The 17,812-nt window shown below is 44.6% G+C and overlaps 1 protein-coding gene across 3 annotated transcripts in view; it reads right to left on the reverse strand.

The window, feature by feature from the left end:
* The window catches only part of SMARCE1 (SWI/SNF related, matrix associated, actin dependent regulator of chromatin, subfamily e, member 1), a 45,830-nt gene that overhangs the window by 11,522 nt on the left and 16,496 nt on the right, over positions 1-17,812 (reverse strand). Inside the window, exons 4-7 of one of the 3 annotated variants that reach the window (XM_048517139.1) lie at positions 16,043-16,147; positions 12,224-12,304; positions 11,075-11,206; positions 10,212-10,383 (exon numbers count right to left, since the gene is read on the reverse strand). In XM_048517139.1, the coding sequence (XP_048373096.1) occupies positions 10,212-10,383; positions 11,075-11,206; positions 12,224-12,304; positions 16,043-16,147 (490 nt within the window). Of the gene's footprint in view, positions 1-10,211; positions 10,384-11,074; positions 11,207-12,223; positions 12,305-15,979; positions 16,148-17,812 lie in introns of all 3 variants that reach the window. The other 2 variants (XM_048517138.1, XM_048517140.1) reach the window with 2 other exon arrangements.

Consider the following 17,812-nt stretch of genomic DNA (forward strand, 5'->3'; position numbering starts at 1 on the left):
GACCTCCAGCGGTCGGAGGGCAGCGTGGGCAGGTCTCAGCAGCCCTCCAGACTGACGCTGGAGGACGAGGTGAGTGCAGGGGGGGGGGGGGACAGGAAAAGCGGCGCCTTCGGCGCAGTGCGGTTCGCACCACGCTGATGGGGAGGCAGCGCTTTCCAAAAACCTCCCTTGGGAAGGAAGGTGGAAAGCAGCACCTTCATGCTGCTTGGGCCCGCACAGGACGGCTGCCTGTGCGAACAGCTCCCCGGGGAGCGGTGTTTTTTCCGTCCGTGGGCCCCGTGCAGAAAGCGGTGTTTTTTCCATCCGTTTTTGGCCCCGTGCAGAAAGGGCCTCTCAAAAGATGCCATGAAACTCAAGAAGGCTTTGATCTCTTGCCGCTCTGAAGGTCATCCATCAGGCAACCAGTCTTCAAACAAGGCCAGAAATGGGTTTTCTATGCGAGCCAATATAATGCATCCCATCCAAGGAAACCTGGAACTGATTGTGCATGACCTACTCGAGGACCTTTCCCCCAAAACAGGAAACTTCCTACTGGACAACTGCAATCCCGTAAATGTAATAAGCCACGCAAGGCAAGCGCTGAGCATTGGAGCGGTGGACTGAACTCCTCCAAGCAGTTTGTCCACATCCTTTGACAGCAATAACAGAAACATCATCCAAGTAACTGCACTATGTCTGAGCCTGGATAACATTAATTCAAGTTATCTTTGTATTATTGCTATAAGTGATGCTTTTTAACAGGCCATAAAGTAGACAAGGTGAACACCTTTTTCACTGCCATAAATGATGCACAATGAGGAAAAGGTAACTAGAAAAGCAAGCAAGGAATGTATGGGAATGATTCAGCCAGTGTGGTGTAGTGGTTAAGAGCAGTGGACTCTAATTTGGAGAACTGGGTTTGATTCCCCAATCCTCCACATGAGCGCCAGACTCTTATCTGGTGAACTGGATTTATTTCCTCGGTCTTACATATGAAGCCTGCTGAGTGACCTTCAGCTAGTCACATTTCTTATAGAACTCTCTCAGTGGTGACTGTAAGACACTCTGGAACTCTTTAAAAGGTTAGGGAAAAGTGGGGTGTAAAGACCAACTCTTCTTCTGTTTGAAATCTGTTTCTTTTGCACGGCAGCTGCATGTTTTAAAAAAGATCTTTTGATCAGAAAGTCATATACAATTTTAAAAATTAGACAGCTTGAGTTGTTGCCTTTTAGCACAAGCGTAGCCCATTCCCCCACAAAAGTGGTTAAAATTGCATGGCAAACTCATACTTTGCTCTGCAGCTACCAACAAATGAACTAAAGAATGCCACACATAAGCCAAACACCACAGGGAGATCTCAGAAGCACTTTCCAGAGAGGACAGCATACATGCCTGGTGTGGGCTTGGCCTCGCACCTGAACATAACTTTATTTTTGGACTGCATTTCACAAAGTAACGCCTAAATTCTAGCCCATCCTTTCAAACCAATTAATTTCAAACCTCTAATAAAGAATCAAAGGAGATATGCAATAGTGACTGGCTGTCATGTTTTAAACCCCAATCTTTGCTTAGTTTGTAAGATGAGAAGGACATTAAGTGTATATGGAGGAAGATTATTTAGATCCAGTTCACACATACAGGAGATCATTTATTTATTCCCCAGCCTTTCTGCCCAGCAGGGACCCAAAGAGGCCTGAATCCTTTTCCTTTCCTCCACTTTATTCTCACAACAGGCCTGTGAGGTAGGTTGGGCTGATATTGTATCATTGCCCCAAGGTCACCTAGCAAGCTTCCATGGAGATTCAAATTTAGACTTCCCAAATCCTAGTCCAACATGCCCAGTATACATTTCAAACAGAAGAGTTAATTGTAACACTCTGCTATTAGGTACCTTTTTAAGGAGTCTCAAAGCAGCTTAAAATTGCCTTTCCTTCCCCTCTGCACAATGGAAACCTTGTGAGGTAGGTGGGGCTCACAGAGTTTGGAGAGAACTGTGTCTAGCCCAAGGTCACACAGCAGGCATCATATGAAGGAGAAGGGAAACAAATCCAGTTCACCAGATCAGAGTCCAATGACCATGTGGAGGAGTGGGGAATCGAACATGGTTCTCCAGATTAGAGTCTGCCATTCATTTGAAGGAGGGGGGAAACCAATCTGCTTCACTGGCTTAGAATCTGCTGCTCATGTGGAGGAGTGTGGAAGCAAACCCATTTCTCCAGATGCCACACTGGTTTAATCTATGGGAAGGCAGAGCCCTGTACTTAACAGCTGTTGCACTTCCATCCTACCGAACATTCATTCTGTTTCTTAGTTCTCAGTGCACTGTGATTAAAGGGAGTTAACTGTACTGCTTCAGATACCAGCAGGGTGTTTATTCAATTTTCTAAAACCCAGGCATAACCGATACTGTGGAGGCTCACTCTCACACAGTCTCCTTTCAGGGACAGTCACGAGATTACTGCTCCATTTGGACGTACAAGGCTCAGTTATGACCAGTGGCAACCTTTTCTTGATCTCCTGTCTCACTATTTCTGGCATTGGATCCCTAATAAAATATGGGTTTTGTTTAATTAGCTGAGCTCCCCTGTATCAATGTTTTGGGTCATTAAATTAGTTTTTCCAGGTCTGTTGGTAAATACTGAGATAAAATCTTGCCACACATTCATCAGCTACCCAGACTTACTCTCAGTCAAATTCTCACTAGCTGCTCAACTAAATCAGGGGCATCCAAGTCTTCCTCGGGCCATGACTCAACAACATCTTTTCATGCTTACAAATGGGGAAGCTTGCAGGTTACTCAAGAACAGACTCTTGGACCTGGACTTTCATAACTCGATCCTTGCAGCTAAGACAACTGGTTCCCCTACCACATTATTAATTCCAAGTGTGTGTGGAGTTATGGCAGCATATCTTCGCAGCTTGATTAACCCCACCCAGAGGAGAGCCTTGGGTACTGCACGATGTAATGTGTTACCATCAGCCCTTTTGGATGGGAGATAGAAAAATGTAGAATGTTCTAAAACAGTTCTTGTGAGTTGGTTACTGTCGAAACACTTGACCATTCTCTGTTTGTATGCCCCAAATATGATAGAATACAGATGAAATATATGAACTCCGGTTTTTTTGGAGTGTTCCTAATGGCAAGAATGTTATAAAATTCCGTATCTCCTGAATAGTTCTATGCACTTTTTTGTGAGAATGTTGCAAACTTCATTCTTGACATCAGTAATTTCTAATCGTGTTTCTTCTCACTTGTAATTTTTCTTTATTACACATATCTGTTTTGTAATTTTTTGCTTTTGTATGCCAATAAAGGCTGTTGTTGTTGCTGAACTCAACAATATTTGCTGAGCTTCCTTAATAGCAGTTCTGTCCGAGTCAGTCTCTTCCAATGAAGCCTAAATGATAGTCCTTGGCTGTTGCTTCAAAGAGAGCAAAACATGACACAATATCCTCCCCCGGTTTTAGCGCTGGAAATAACAACCTGGCCCATCTATCTCCTTGATTCTGAGCAAACATTAAGGGCATCTGCTGACCATTTTGACTCAGCCGTTGAGTCATTAAAGTACACAGCTGTTCTAGTGAGGGCCGAACTGGCTGTTGCAGTCTGTTGCTCCTCCCCCATAGCAAGCTGTATCCACACTGTGCATTCACCGCAGGGTTTACTTCCACAAATTGCCAATACTTTGAGCTTGCAACAGTCCAAGTGGGGAGCAAGTAGCACACTTCCTTTGTTGATTCTGTAATCCATCATGCCGCAAACTAGATTCCTCACAATATAAAGCTTTCCTCCGCAGGGTGGGCTTCTTATAATCCAATTAAGTTACCCCCTCGTAATTCATCCTCAGCACGGGAATGTGAGACAAAGAATCCTTCTGCTTGTAACTCTCCAGCAGTAAGCTCTGGCATTGAAGAAAACATTGCCTCTGAAATCTGATTCATCTTTCTAAACAAAGCCTGAAAACCCCCATCGACGAATAAGACAATGTGGTACAAACTCCCAGAAATCCCTTGTTGCCACTGTGTATGTTGGGGGGATAAACGCCCCTCTCTGGGTCCAGTTCTGGGGAGCACCTCCAGAAATTCCAGAGGTTACAATTGTAAGTCAAATTAATTGATTTAGAGCGCTGCAGAATACAAGCACCCAGCCACAGGCAAAATAAACGTGAAAATAATAAAACCTCACTACGTCTGCTTAGCATATAACTAACAATAAACTTGCAAGCAACAACTCACTACCTTTTGGGTAATGTATCAGATTTTATTTTATATGCCCAATAAAGGTTGCTGCTGCTGCTACTATCTTCATGGATGCTCACAGTCGTCTCAGTAGTTCCATCAGCCGCCTAAAAGTCCACTCCTGTGCAGTAAAGTAACCTCATTTCCATGGGAAGGTTTTTTTAACAGATGTGCCAATAAAGGCTAGCCGTGTTTTTCTTAACCCCAACAGTCTGCCCAAGCCAATTAACCTGCAAGGCTTGGCCAGTGAATGACATTAGGTGTAAGCAATTAGAGACTCCCCAAGTGTTTCCTCACACTGCAGAATCTCAGCAACACTTAGAAGCGAAGCCTAAAATGCCAAGTTCCTTGTGGGGGACGAGAGTCACATTTTAGAATTCTCCTTCAGGTTCAAAGACCCAACACAAACAGAATCATTCTCCCATTTATGCAAACGAACATCCAAAGCTGGAACTCCCCACTTGCAATTTGAAGAGGCACAGCCAATTTCTACCAAGTTTTTCTCTGGCATGAGTGAACCAGGATACAACCAAGTCACGAAAAGTGCTGTGAAAGTCCTTTCTGCTCAGCCAGGCATACGTGAGAGCTTGCAAGAGAAAGATTTATGTTGGTCACTCTGTTACTTTCTTGATGCCCTGTGCTTGCAGACTGAACTGCGGCATTGAATACAAGTTCCCGGGCTTGAACAGCTGTGAAAATGAAGGAATTTTTCTCCAAAGACAAAATAATGTCATAGGTTCTTCTGGAAAAATGTCATTTCCCAGCTGCCAGTGCTACTTGAGGAATGATGCATTCTGTGAAACAGCCAGAAGATAACCATGCAATTGCCACAATGTAGAAATACAAAAAGGGGTTTAACAAAAGAGGACTTGGAGCTTCTAGGACTGAACCCTTTGTGAGTCAACACCAGCCTAGTACAGGGGTGGCCAACCTGTAGTTCTCCAGATGTTCATGGACTATAAATCCCATCAGTCCCTGCCAGTATGGCCAATTGGACATGCTAGCAGGGGCTGATGGGAATTGTAGTCCGTGGACATCTGGAGAACCACAGGTTAGCCACCCCAGTCTAGTACTTTCGGATATAAAAGGCATACTGCCGAAGAGCAGGTTCAGAAAACTAGGGAGTCAAGGGTGGTGGTTGTGGCCCCTGGGAAGCTCCAGAGTCCAATGGTGGCGGGAAGGACTTGTTCTCTTGCTCCCTGCTCCTGTGCGAAGAAAAGGGATTTGCACATCACAGAATCTTCCCCAGTTACCAGAGGCCTCTGCTAAGGAATCTACAAAAAAGAAATCAAGGCTTATCATGCCAAGAAGAAGGATCCATAATCAAGATCATTTAAGGCAAAATAGAATCCACTAAACGAGTTGGTGACAGTCCCTCCTTTCAAAGCATGTACTGTGTGAGGCAGATTTTTCACTTGACTGGCGTATGACTCTTATCCTTACACAGAGTGGAGGGATCCCATAAAGTCTTTTTTGAGTCTGGGCTTGCAACTAGACACTAGTCTTGGATTATCCCTGTGGTTCAGTGACAGAGCATCCGCTTTGTCTGCAGAAGGTCCCAGGTTCAATTTGTCACCTTCGTCATTTTTTGATGGCCTGATCTCTGGGGAAAGACCCCGGCCTGATACCTGTGAGGTCTGCTGCCAGTCAGAAAAGGCAACACTGACCACGGCAGACCAACGCTCTGACTCAGCGAAAGGCAGCTTCATGCAATCCAAGGATGAACGCCAGTGGAGACAAAATTATGATTTCAAAGCAACGAGGTCTGACACAAGTTTGGCACTGGATTTCAAAGGAAGGTTAACACTGATAAAGCTGAAGGTCTGGCCCAGCATGGTGGTAATAGGTATACGCTGGTTTGGAAAGCCTGCAGGCTCACCCATGGGAACTCAGTGGGTGGTTTTAGCCCCGGTAACACGAAGATAAAAATAATACTGGAATCCAGTCTGTGCTGAAGAAGGTGCCTTTGAGGGATACCAGCAGGGTGGAGATTAATGCTGCTCTCAGTCCCGAGGACTCCAGTTTCTCTGCCCCTCAGTGATCCTTATCATAAATATTTATAGATTTAGATATATTTGTTTATCAGGACTTTAACCCTGCCTTTCCCCCAATGAGTGCAGGGTAGCGAACGTGGTTCTTTCCTTCTATCTATCTGAAATCAACAACTCCATGAGATAGATTACAATGACAGGAAACAGCTCAGTGACTTCCATGGCAGACTGGGGGATTCGAACCTGGGCCTTTACAGGTCTAGACTGATGATCTGATCACTGTGCCCCCTTGGTTGTCAGGCAGTAATTGCTAGACTTTGGTATACTACTGTGGGGATAGCAAAGCTTGCTCCTGGCACTGTGTGGTCTAGGCCACTCTAACAGAGACTTTGCAGGGAGGGTGCGGGTGTGTGCTGAAACATGCCTGTGTGTACCAGAGCTCTTCAGTGTTTCGCTCTGATCCTGCCCAAGGCCAAAACAAAAACTAAAGGGAGTGCAATAGCTGAAAGATAGTCTAATTTGTTCTAGAGCAGATGCCAAACGACTAGGTTTTTCAGGGATCAGGAGACCCCGTAAGATCTCTGATGCTGAAGGACGGAAAGAGGCCCCTGAAAAATGCCCCCACCTCACCGGCCTGCCATGAAGGAGAAGAGTCAGCTTTGTGCCATTCAGAACAGAGAAAGGGAGCATCCCACTTCTTGGGCCAAGCAAGACATGAGAAATGGGGAGCAGTGTGCATATTTGCATACGCACACTCATAAGCCAGCTGGATGGCCCAGAATAGCCCAGTCTCATCAGATCTCAGAAGCTAAGCAGGATCAGTCCTGATCAGTCCTTCTGTGGGAGCCACCAACGAGGCCCAGGATTGTTACACAGAGGCAGGCAATGGCAACCACCTCTGTTCGTCTCTTGCCTTGAAAACCCTACAGAGTCACCACAGACCAACTGTGATTGGAAGGCATTTTTCCACCACACAAGTAAGAGGGAAGGTTGTGATTTTTTTCTGGTTATCTGCCTGAAATTGTTGGGACTTGACCCAGCAATTTGGAAAGCAAGTCAGCTTTAATCTCTGGGGGAAAAAATTACGGGAAAGCTGAGCCACTCCCATCTCACCAGTTCCCTGCACAGACTGACTCGTTTCTATCACACAAATTCAGAAACCTCAATTTTACTGCAGAAGTCTACAAATTCTCCGTTTAAGGTTTCCACACACCCCCCCCACCCCAATAAGTAAGTCATTATTGCAGTGAATTTATGTGGCAGGATCCAACAGATTTGTCTTTTAAAGCATAGATGTCAAACTCACAGCCCTTCAGATGTTATGGACTACAACTGTAGTCCATAACATCTGGAGGGCCGAAAGTTTGACACCTGTGCTTTAAAGGCAATGCTTGTGGTGTAGTGATTAAGAGCTTCTAGGTGGCCTCTTTGATTCCTCACTCCTCCATAAGAAGTCTTTTGGATAGCCTTGGGCTAGTCACAGTTCTTTCAGAACTCTCTCAGCCCCAACTACCTCACAAGGTATCTGTTGAGGGGAGGGGAAGACTCCTCATGGTTGAGAAAAGCAGGGTATAAATCCAAACTCTTCTTTTTCTTCCCAGAACCAGCAGAATTGCCTTGATACAAATCCCAGAACCAGCAGAATTGCCTTGATACAGAATTGCCAGCAGGCTCCTTGCAACGGAAGACAGTGCCACTGTTTGCTAGAACAGATCTGTGGGTTATCTGAGAACATGTGAGAAGCTCCTCATGAAACTAAATTTAACAAAGGTACAGTGCCCGGCAGTGAACTGGATTTGATTCTGCACTTCTCCACCTGAGTGGCAGACGCTTATCTGGTGAGCCAGATATGTTTCTGCACTCCTGAATTCCCGCTGGGTGACCTAGGGCTAGTCACAGTTCTTTCTTAACACCCTCAACCCCACCAACCTCACAGAGTGTCTGTTGTGGGGAGAGGAAGGGAGCTTGTAAGCCACCTAGAGTCTCTTTACAGGAGAGAAAGGTGGGGTATACATTCAAACTCCTCTTCTTCTTCTAAGTAGCTGAACGGCAGGATAAAGATGTGTAAGTGACACATCTGTGGGACAAACAGTGGAGCCTTTGAACTCCACACAGTTCTCAGTGCTGGATGTACTTCCTTGTCATCTTAGGAGAACAGCTGAAAAATCTGGTTTTCCTGTCAACGTGTCAAGTGACAACCTTGCCAGTGATGGTGCTGGCCCTTTCTGAGGTAGCTCAAGTTTTATGGAATTCCCTCCAGGAACAAGCAAGGCTAATCACTTTGCTTCTAACCTTCTGTAAAAGCTGCAAAGACTTTTTACAATTGCACTGGGCACTGTACCTTTGTTAAATTTGAAGTACGATGCTTTTCTGTAGTTCAAAGCAGTTTGGCAATCTGTGAATGGTTTAAATGAATGGCTGGCAGAAATGTGTAAGATAAGAAATCACAGATAAAATGTGCTGGCCTGATTTATTAAAACTATGACTGATCTCAGTACAGAACAAGTGTTATCCGTTAGTGGTTGTTCGTTGTGCCTACTAAGTCTCACAGTGAATTCTCTCCATGTATTATTACCAAGTAAGTCTACCTAGTCCCACACCAAGACTTGTATACTTGGATTTTAGAGTTAAAGCTCCTGTATCAACAGAGATGGAAAACAAATATTTCAACTTGTAGTGCCAACAAACTTACAATCAGCCACCTAGGCTGCAGCCCAGCTGACGACAGATTCTGAGAGAGGTGGTGGCCAAATTACCCTTTGGCCCTTTCCGCACGGGCCATTTACAGCGGTCCAGGGACAGCAAAAACGCTGTCCCTGGGAAGCTGTTCACAAAGGAGGCACTGCTGGATCGCAGCAGCGCCGCCCTGGCCGCCCAGGAGCAGCGTGAAGCCGCTCCTAATAACCTCGCTAGTTTAGCGAGGTTATTCTAAAACGCCGTCTTCCCATTGGCACGGTGCAAACTGCACCGCTGGGAAGACACCGCTTTCCCCCTCCCCCCCACTCACCTCGTCATCCAGCGTGCTCTGGAGGCTGTCAGGGACCCGCCCACGCTGCCCTCCGACCTCCAGGGGTCGGAGAGCAGCGTGGGCGGGTCCCTGACGGCCTCCAGAGCGACGCTGAAGGGCGAGGTAAGTGGGGGGGGGGGATGCAGAAGAGGTGGCTCCATGCAAAGCCACCTCTTCTGCATTGTCTTCTGCAGGGCCGCTCGCACAGTTCCGTGTGAATCCATCCATCCACCCCCCCACCCCCCGGCATAATTTATGCCGGTGGAGAGGCGCCCGTTCCGCTGTGTGGAAAGGGCCTTTGTTTACATTCTTGTGCACAACTGCTGGTATAATAAAGGTAAAATACACAATCCCCAAGCACTGTTGGGAAGATGACTAATATGGATTTAAAATGTAAAACTGCCTGCCTTTAATCATTCAATCTGCTTCAACTTCTAAAAGAAAGTTATAAACACATATATAAATTGCTTGTTGTGGGCTTTCCGGGCTGTGTGGTCTGGTAGATCCTGTTCCTAACGTTTTGCTTGCATCTGTGGCCAGCATCTTCAGAGGCATATCACAGAGAGAAGTGTGTTACACACTGTAAAACAGCTGAAAAATCTGATTGTCCTGTCAACGTTACACAGTGTGTTACACACTCCTCTCTGTGATATACTTCTGAAGATGCTGGCCACAGATGCAGGAGAAAAGTTAGGAACAAGATCTACCAGACCACAGCCACACAGCCTTGAAAACCCCCAACAACCAGTTGAATCCAGCCGTGAAAGCCCTCAACAATACATATATAAATGCTCTCAAACTGCAGGTCTCTAGAACCTGGCAGAGAAGACCCCACCAAGCTGGTTGTGATTGACAGAAATTGGTTTGGTATGAAAACTGCTATGCACTAAAGGATCCTATTGTCAGCTACCGTCCAATAAGGTGCACCTTCTGGTACCCTGACAGTCCTTAAGTGTCACTCAGGCTAGAATACATATCTTATGTACCCTGCTTACCATCTGGGTCTTCAGCGGGCTGAATGCTCATATAAGGTTCCCCCTTCTCCATACGGGACTGCCTCTGCCGGCTTTCCTCCTCCAGAGCTGCTTCGGCACGGCTTTTCGCATTGATGTAGGCCAGGTACGCAGGTGAGTTATGGTAGGCCTTCATCGACTCGTTGTACTCTATCTATAGTTTGACAGATACATTTTTTTTGGTTTAAAAGAAAAAAGAAAAACTGCAGTCAAGACCATCTCCCTTATCCTTGGGGGGGATTCTTCTGACTGCAAGATCCTTGCAGGAGGCAAGGAAAAGGTCTCACGAAGCCAGGGGTGGCAATCAAGAGAGCAGCTCACTGCATTCACAATGGCCGTGTCCTGCAAGAGCCTCACCGCCAGAGGCAAGGTAGCATTGCGTCTGAACGTTTTGCAGTGTGTCCATGTAACCTGAATGCCAGAGGGAGTGCAGGGGAGTGGAATGCAGGGGACACCTGCAAATGGGGGTGGGTGGGTGTCTGATTAACTGTGCTTTCTTTCCGAGTGAATTTATATTTGGAGAGGGGGGGCAAAGAGGGCAGGCACACAACCTCGACTCAGGCTTAACTGTAGGATTTTTTTTTTTGGCGGGTGGAATGTAACAGCTCTTTTCAAGCCATCCAAGATAACGTGATTCTATCATACTCTCCTTAAAGCTCCTGGGAGATTTGGCTTTTTTCATGGCAAAAGAGTTGATTCAGTTTCTTTCCTCAATAATTCTGGTGTTTATCAGCACCTCCTCCAGAACCAGTCTTTATTTTAGCGGATTTGATTGGTGTGTGTGAGAGAAACAGAGAGGCTTCCAGCATCGTTTTGGGAGTGAGGGGGAGAGTTCTTCCGTGTACCTTTTCTGCTTCATATTCATTTAAGTACTCTTGCTTCTCCTCGTCAGTGAGGTCTCGCCACATGCCTCCAATGATCTTCCCAATCTCCCACAACTTCAAGTCGGGGTTGGATGCCTTCACTTGGTCCCAGACCTTAACAAAAACATCTGTAATAAAGCTCTAGCTAACTACATACTTATCAAATTATACACATCTTTTGTTAATACCACATGACCATGGTCTTTTTTTCCTCCAGAGAATTATCCCCACAAAGAAAAGCTACACTAAAACAGTTATTAATTTTGTTAGGCTATGTCCGCAGTTTGATTATTTCTCTGGGGCAAGAAGACAGAGGCACAAAGTTTATCCACCGCCCGGTTTTATCCTCAGTTCCACAGCATCCTTTCCAACGGTCGTGCCCTTAAATTCTGCAAACGTTTCTTCTTTTTTTTTTGACTTATGACAGGTTGCTGGAAGAGACAGGTTTGGTTTTTTGGTTTTTTAAACCAGAGGTAAAAAGGTGGGTAACAACAGTCCCCTTCTGGCTCAGTCACTCCTTGGCAGCGGATTGGATCAGGCGCTGTCCACAAGATCCAGCGGATCATTTTATCGGGGGGGGGGGGGGGTCAGTGGATTAAAAAGAAAAGGAGTAATGCTACACTCCCCGTTCCCTCTCACTAAAGTAAAAGGAGATGAGAACTGAATTAAAAAAGGGCAGATCCTACAACCAACTACTTCAAAGTCCAGCTACAAAGCTGCAACAAATCTTGCTTTGGTGCCAAACAGCGGATACTTTACGACAGAAAGCACTGTCAACAAGTCACTGTACGCATCCTTGTCTGCGGAGGAAATGGTGGTAAGCACTAAGCATTTCTTTCTAAATATTAAACAATAAACAGATCTTCGTTTCTCCAACAGTGTCGTGCCCATGTTTCATTCTGGGGTGAAACTTTTTTTTTTTGGCCCTTCCACTTGGGTAGTTTGCCACTGCCTTCACTGTGAAATGAGAAGACAAAGGCATTCTTAAAATTTCCCGTAAAAAAAAAATTAAGCCAAGCATTTAGGTTGCATATAGAATGCAAATAACACTCGCGAACATCTATGAACAAAGTTAAGTGTGAGCTCTTAAGTGCTGCTCGCGGAAATGAAGACTAAGCATTTTATACCCACCTTCCTGCTGTACCTCATGTATGGCATGAGCGGCTTATCTGGAGGCTTCGGGGGTTTGGGGATTGTAATACCGGATGATGCCTAGAGAAGAACCAAATGAAATCCACTGGTTATCTTATCTCATATATTTGGAAACTGCAAAACAGACACACGTGATGGCAAGCAAGACATAAGTGCAGGTAACATCACTGGCTCTCATGAGAACAGAGGATATTCTTCAGCACTCTTGAGTCAGGGAGACTACGAAATTCTGCAACTTGTAATTTAACAAATTTGCGTATCAGTACAGAGGAAATTTTCACGGCAGGACAACCAGCAACTCAATAAAAATGAGTTCAAAATGCTGATTTTTTTTCTTTCTAATGAGAGCAACTGTTACTGTACCTGCACTAACTACCTGAGGCTACATTCACACGTGTCTTTTACACTTCCGATCGTACCCCAGAATCTACTTCAGCCTTGATTTCGTCGCTTCTGTAACATCTACAGCTGCATGGGGATTCATTTATTCCAGATTTCCTCCAATTAAAGCTTTATGCTGGGAAAGCTGTGGCTATTTTCTAATCCACTACAAAAGGGTGCAGAAGGATTGCTACTTTTGTTAGGACTTTTCAAAGAATTATGCAGCTGTTCTCTTGAATGATGTCAACTCTGAAGCTTGGTCCTGCCCGAGATTGTTCTTTTTATGCTGACTCTTGTAGCGTTAACCCATATTAGATTTTTTTTTGCTGAATGAGTACCAGGAAACCACAAATTCCGTACAGCATTAAGGGTGGTGAATTTGCCATTTCCAGTGGCAAACCAGCAGTAAAATTCAGGTGTGAATGCAGCCTCAATAACTAAGGAAAGAACAGACAAGCTTAAGAAAAGGAGAGAGAACAGAGAAAGACAAAGCTTGAAGTTGTATGAATGTTCTTTCATTCAAGGTCTTCTCAAAGTTACACTTATTCCGTAAAGACAGAACTGAGGAGTGGGTGGGTGGGTGGGAACCCAAAATATTGATCAGAACAAGGCTCGCTCCCTCAACCTGTAGACCACATGAGTCCGAACTGTACAGTCCATGTCCAAACTAGATTGTGAGTTCCTGAAGGGACCTCTGTCTTCCTGAAAGGTTTGTACAAAAGCCAAGCACCTTGCCTGCACTCAACGGGAAAGAAAAAGACAGACACTAAAACAAAATAAGCTGTTATTTGACTGGCACCTGCATGGTCCTTCTCTCACTTTCCACAGAAAACCACAACATTGCAAAATACAGCATTTGTGCTTAACAGACAATTTACACTTCTCAAAAAAAATCAAGAAAAAAGAAATAAAACAAAGTTTCACCTGAATTACCTGTAAATGATGTCATGCCTTAAACATGACAGTCTCACACCCTTTTTTATTTTGCCAAAACAAGAGCCACCAATTTAAATAGAATTAGTTCCAAGAAACACAGTGAGCAAGGGCTTACATATACCTGATGCCAACAATGAGAATTTTTGGTACTGGCTACGACAGACAATCTTGCATACATGTGGTGATCTAATATTTATTGTGGTAGATTAACACTAAGGAACTTTTGCCAAACTGCTGCCAACTGATAAAGAGAGTTCTGTTTTGGAAGATGGAGTTGTATTGCTGGACTGGATCCTCAGCTGCTTAACAATGTGCACCCAGAACTCTATTGCCTACAGACTCCGTTTCAATGGAGGAAAAAGTCCATGGGCACATTTCTGGGATCTGCCATCTCCACTGAAATTAACACGTTAGCCCACGCGCAGAGCACTTGTGCAATCAAAATGGGGCAATGGTATTTAGAATCAAGGTGCTGACATCACAGTATGGACTTTGAAAACTTTATTAAAATGATACTACTTTAATGAACCGTAATAAAACCGTAATAAAACACAGTGCGTGTGTGGAAGGATTGGTTTGCAACATCAGGCCTCTGCTGTTTCAGAAGAACCCAGGAGTTTGGTAATAGGAAGTGGGGGAGAGCGGATATTTTCTCCAGACCTTATTTATGAAATGTCATGAACCAATGCATACATCACTTGTGCTGAAGTAGAAAAAAAATGAACTGAAGTGTATGCATTAGCAAATGTATACAAATACACACAGAGAGATGGATCTGAAAACATTCAGTGATTCAATTCAATGCTTATAAATCAAGAGGAGTTTTTTAAAAAAAGATAAACTGCACATTGAAATATACATGGCAGAGAAAGCTGTAAAATCTCATGACAGATATACAACGAAAATCTGTGAAACAAAAAATAAGTTTGTTTCAATAAGTTTAAATTCATGGTTTAATGTTGGGAAATAAAAAAAATTTAACCATGAATGGGCTTAACTATATTAGAAAAATCCCCTACTAACATCAGAAATCCTCATCACAAAATATGAAATAACTAGTATCTTATGGGAGAATTTCCACTGTGGTGGATGAGAACAGTTTTTGTCTCCCTTTTTAAAAAACTGATTCTACTTGCATTGCCATATTTTCTGTCTCCAGATGGTTATGAAAGACCGCAGGAAAGCTCTCTTCTATGTAGCCTGTTAACAGTGTGTCTGACAGAAAAAGAACAGGTTCCAGACCTACCGGATGATTTGGGTCTAATCCTCATTCGATCCCAAATCCTCACTAATTTGAGAAATGGATTAAATTCAGAAGAGTAGGACCACATACACATGCCATTATAGATGTGTTGAAGCTACTGGCTTGGTCCTGTTCTGCTCTAGCCAGGAGCACAAGTGTGGGAATGATGTGATTCTTTCCCCATACAATTCTTGCCCAGCTAGCAGGACAATATTTGCAGGAGAATGAACTACGCCGTTAGCCCCACCATCATGGTTCCTGGACTCAAATGAGACTGCGGTGCCGTGGGAACACGAGTTCATCCTCAGCCAGCTAGACAATGTGACATCAAGGTGGTTCAAAAACTAACAGGATATGGTGATGTGAATTTTGGAAGAGAATAACCTGTTTCAATAGATGCATGAATAAGGGTCGGTAAAAGTCATGGCATTAGAGAAGAAGGTTAGAATTTAGGTATGTCTACTTGTGAGAAAGCAGCTGCAATATCCTTTCCTCCCTGCTAAAGATGAAGTGTTATTCAAATTCTAACCAACCTATTGCTTCAGTAGGACACTGGCACTTGGTGTAAATTCTGTCTACAGGGACTCATTATGAAAATTCAAAAGACTATTTCGTTTTGTGTGTGGGCATACATCCCCCCACCCCTCGGCCAACTTCCTGAACATTAGCCTAAATCTTCCGTGATGGCCTCATCTTCCCGAGTAAATGGTTATTCTCAAAATATTTGTGCCACAACAGGGTGCGAATCTTGAAGGTGCCAAAGTTCTCCCAACTTCTAAACCAACTCATGGGACTCTAAAGGCCAATTCACACATGCATGTGTATCACTTGATGTTTTCTTCGTTTGAGGGTTCACAGCTGAATACAGGTGACAGTCTCCAAGGAGAGCCGACATGCTGGAGGTGATACGGAAACTCATCAGCCGTCTCTGATATGCAACAGCTGCTTCATGTAGGCAGCCGGCACCTGATGTCTCAGTCCTCAAGAGATACACATGCATGGGAACTCATCCCATATCTTGCTCCAGTTTACAAAGTACTACTTAGTCCCACCTGCAGTGAAAACAGGAAGAATGAGGAGAAAAGGGGAGAAATCGCAAGTAAAAAAAAATATCCATTTTTGTATATATATATATTAAAAATTGTGATAGCAGCTAAGATTCAGAAGAACCTAACTCTAAAGCCATTTCTGGTCACTTCTTGTTGTTTGCCGGATGACGTAATAGTTGATTCTCCTACCGTGGCCCGGCTGTTGCTGCCCGGATTCCCTCCCAGCCTGTAGTTGTTGTAGGCCAGATGGCTGTATGGATTGTATCCCACAAACCCTGGTGTGCTGGGCATTTGCTGATGGAAACAAATGAGACAAAAACACGAATGAGAAATGAGTCCTGACGAGAACACAGAGAAATGAAAATGGTTTGCAATACTGCATGCAAAAGCAACCGGGAATTTAAAAACGAGCAAAATGAGGTGTAGCGGCGGCAGCGGCAGCTGGCTCCCTCTGAAGAGGGACGGTGAGACGGAGTGAAACCTGGTCAAGGAAAACAGGAATTTTTGGCTTAAAAACTCATTGGACATCCCGGACAGTCATGACCTCAACCCTTTCAGCATGAAGGCAGCAACGCTTTCTTAGGGGTGATTCGATTTTAAATGTTTTATAAAAGAACCCATTTCAGAGGAATATGCTTAAAACACACACACACGGACGCACACATACCATTTTTTTGGGAGGGGGACAGTGGTGATTATTTTGCTTTGTCAAATAGCAGGTTTCTAGTCCAGGAGTCTGCAACCTATGGCTCTCCGGATGTTCATGGACTACAATTCCCATCAGCCCCTGCCAGCATGTTATTGGCCATGCTGGCAGGGGCTGATGGGAACTGTAGTCCATGAACATATGGAGAGCCGCAGGTTGCAGACCCCATTTTAGTCCAAGTTTGCAGCTGTAACCCCAAATGGTTCAGAGAGGAAAGTTGGCACAGAGGCAGCAATGGCACTGTCCCCGAAAGCACACACGTGGGTACATGAGCATCACCTGCAAAGAGAATTTTCAAAAATTTAGAGCCCCAGCTGTGCCTGGGGCCGAGCAGTGTTTCACATTCCTCAGTATGAGCATCAGATAGCCATTATGTTCTCATGGTAGAGTGCTTGATTACTCAAACTGGGAAGACCTGGATTCAAATAACTGTTCGGTGATAGGGTTTGTTGGGCAACCTAAGCTAGTCACTCTCCCTACCTAACCTACTTCACAGGCTTGTTGCTTTACATAAAAAGCTTTGTTTATTAGTTTGCCTTTTGAACCGTCGACACCGCCATAAGCTCCTACAGAGAAATGGCAGGATGTGTGTAAAGTCAGCATGGTGTTGTGGTTAAGAGCAGGTGGACTCTAATCTGGAGAACTGGGTTTGATTCCTCGTTCCTCTACCTGAGCGATGGAGTCTTATCTGCTGAACCAAATTTGTTTTCCCACTCCTACATTCCAGCAGGGTGACCCTGGACTGCTCATCGTTCTCAGAACTCTCTCAGCCCCATCTATCTCACAAGGTGTCTGTTGTGGGGAAAGGAAGGGAAAAAGATTTTGTCAGCCCCTTTGAGGGGGACGGGTATAAATCCAAACTCCTCATCTTTTAGTCGCAGCTGACTTATGGCAACTCAGTGTGTAGTTGTAACTAAGAAATTAACAGAGGTGGTTTGCCATTTGTCTCAAACTCCTGGTAGTCTTTGGTGGTCTCCCATCCCCAGAACTCACCAGGGCTGACCTTGCTTAGCTTCTGAAAGATGACCGATCAGGCTAGCCAGGGTTATCCAGGACATGGAAAAGGGTAGGATGATGATAGAGTAAGTGTAAATGTTTAGACACCCAGCTGACCAAAAACTCTTCTAATTCTGCTTTTATTGATAGATTCATAGCATGTCTTGCCATGAAAGCTGAGGTCAGTGCTATGATATTTCTCAGTTTCTGAAGGGCTTGCTTTACCCAAGGCACACATTCTGGAGCTGAGAAGGTCA

This window comes from Sphaerodactylus townsendi, linkage group LG15 (genome assembly GCF_021028975.2).
Source record: "Sphaerodactylus townsendi isolate TG3544 linkage group LG15, MPM_Stown_v2.3, whole genome shotgun sequence".
In the NCBI taxonomy this organism is placed as follows: Eukaryota; Metazoa; Chordata; class Lepidosauria; order Squamata; family Sphaerodactylidae; genus Sphaerodactylus; species Sphaerodactylus townsendi.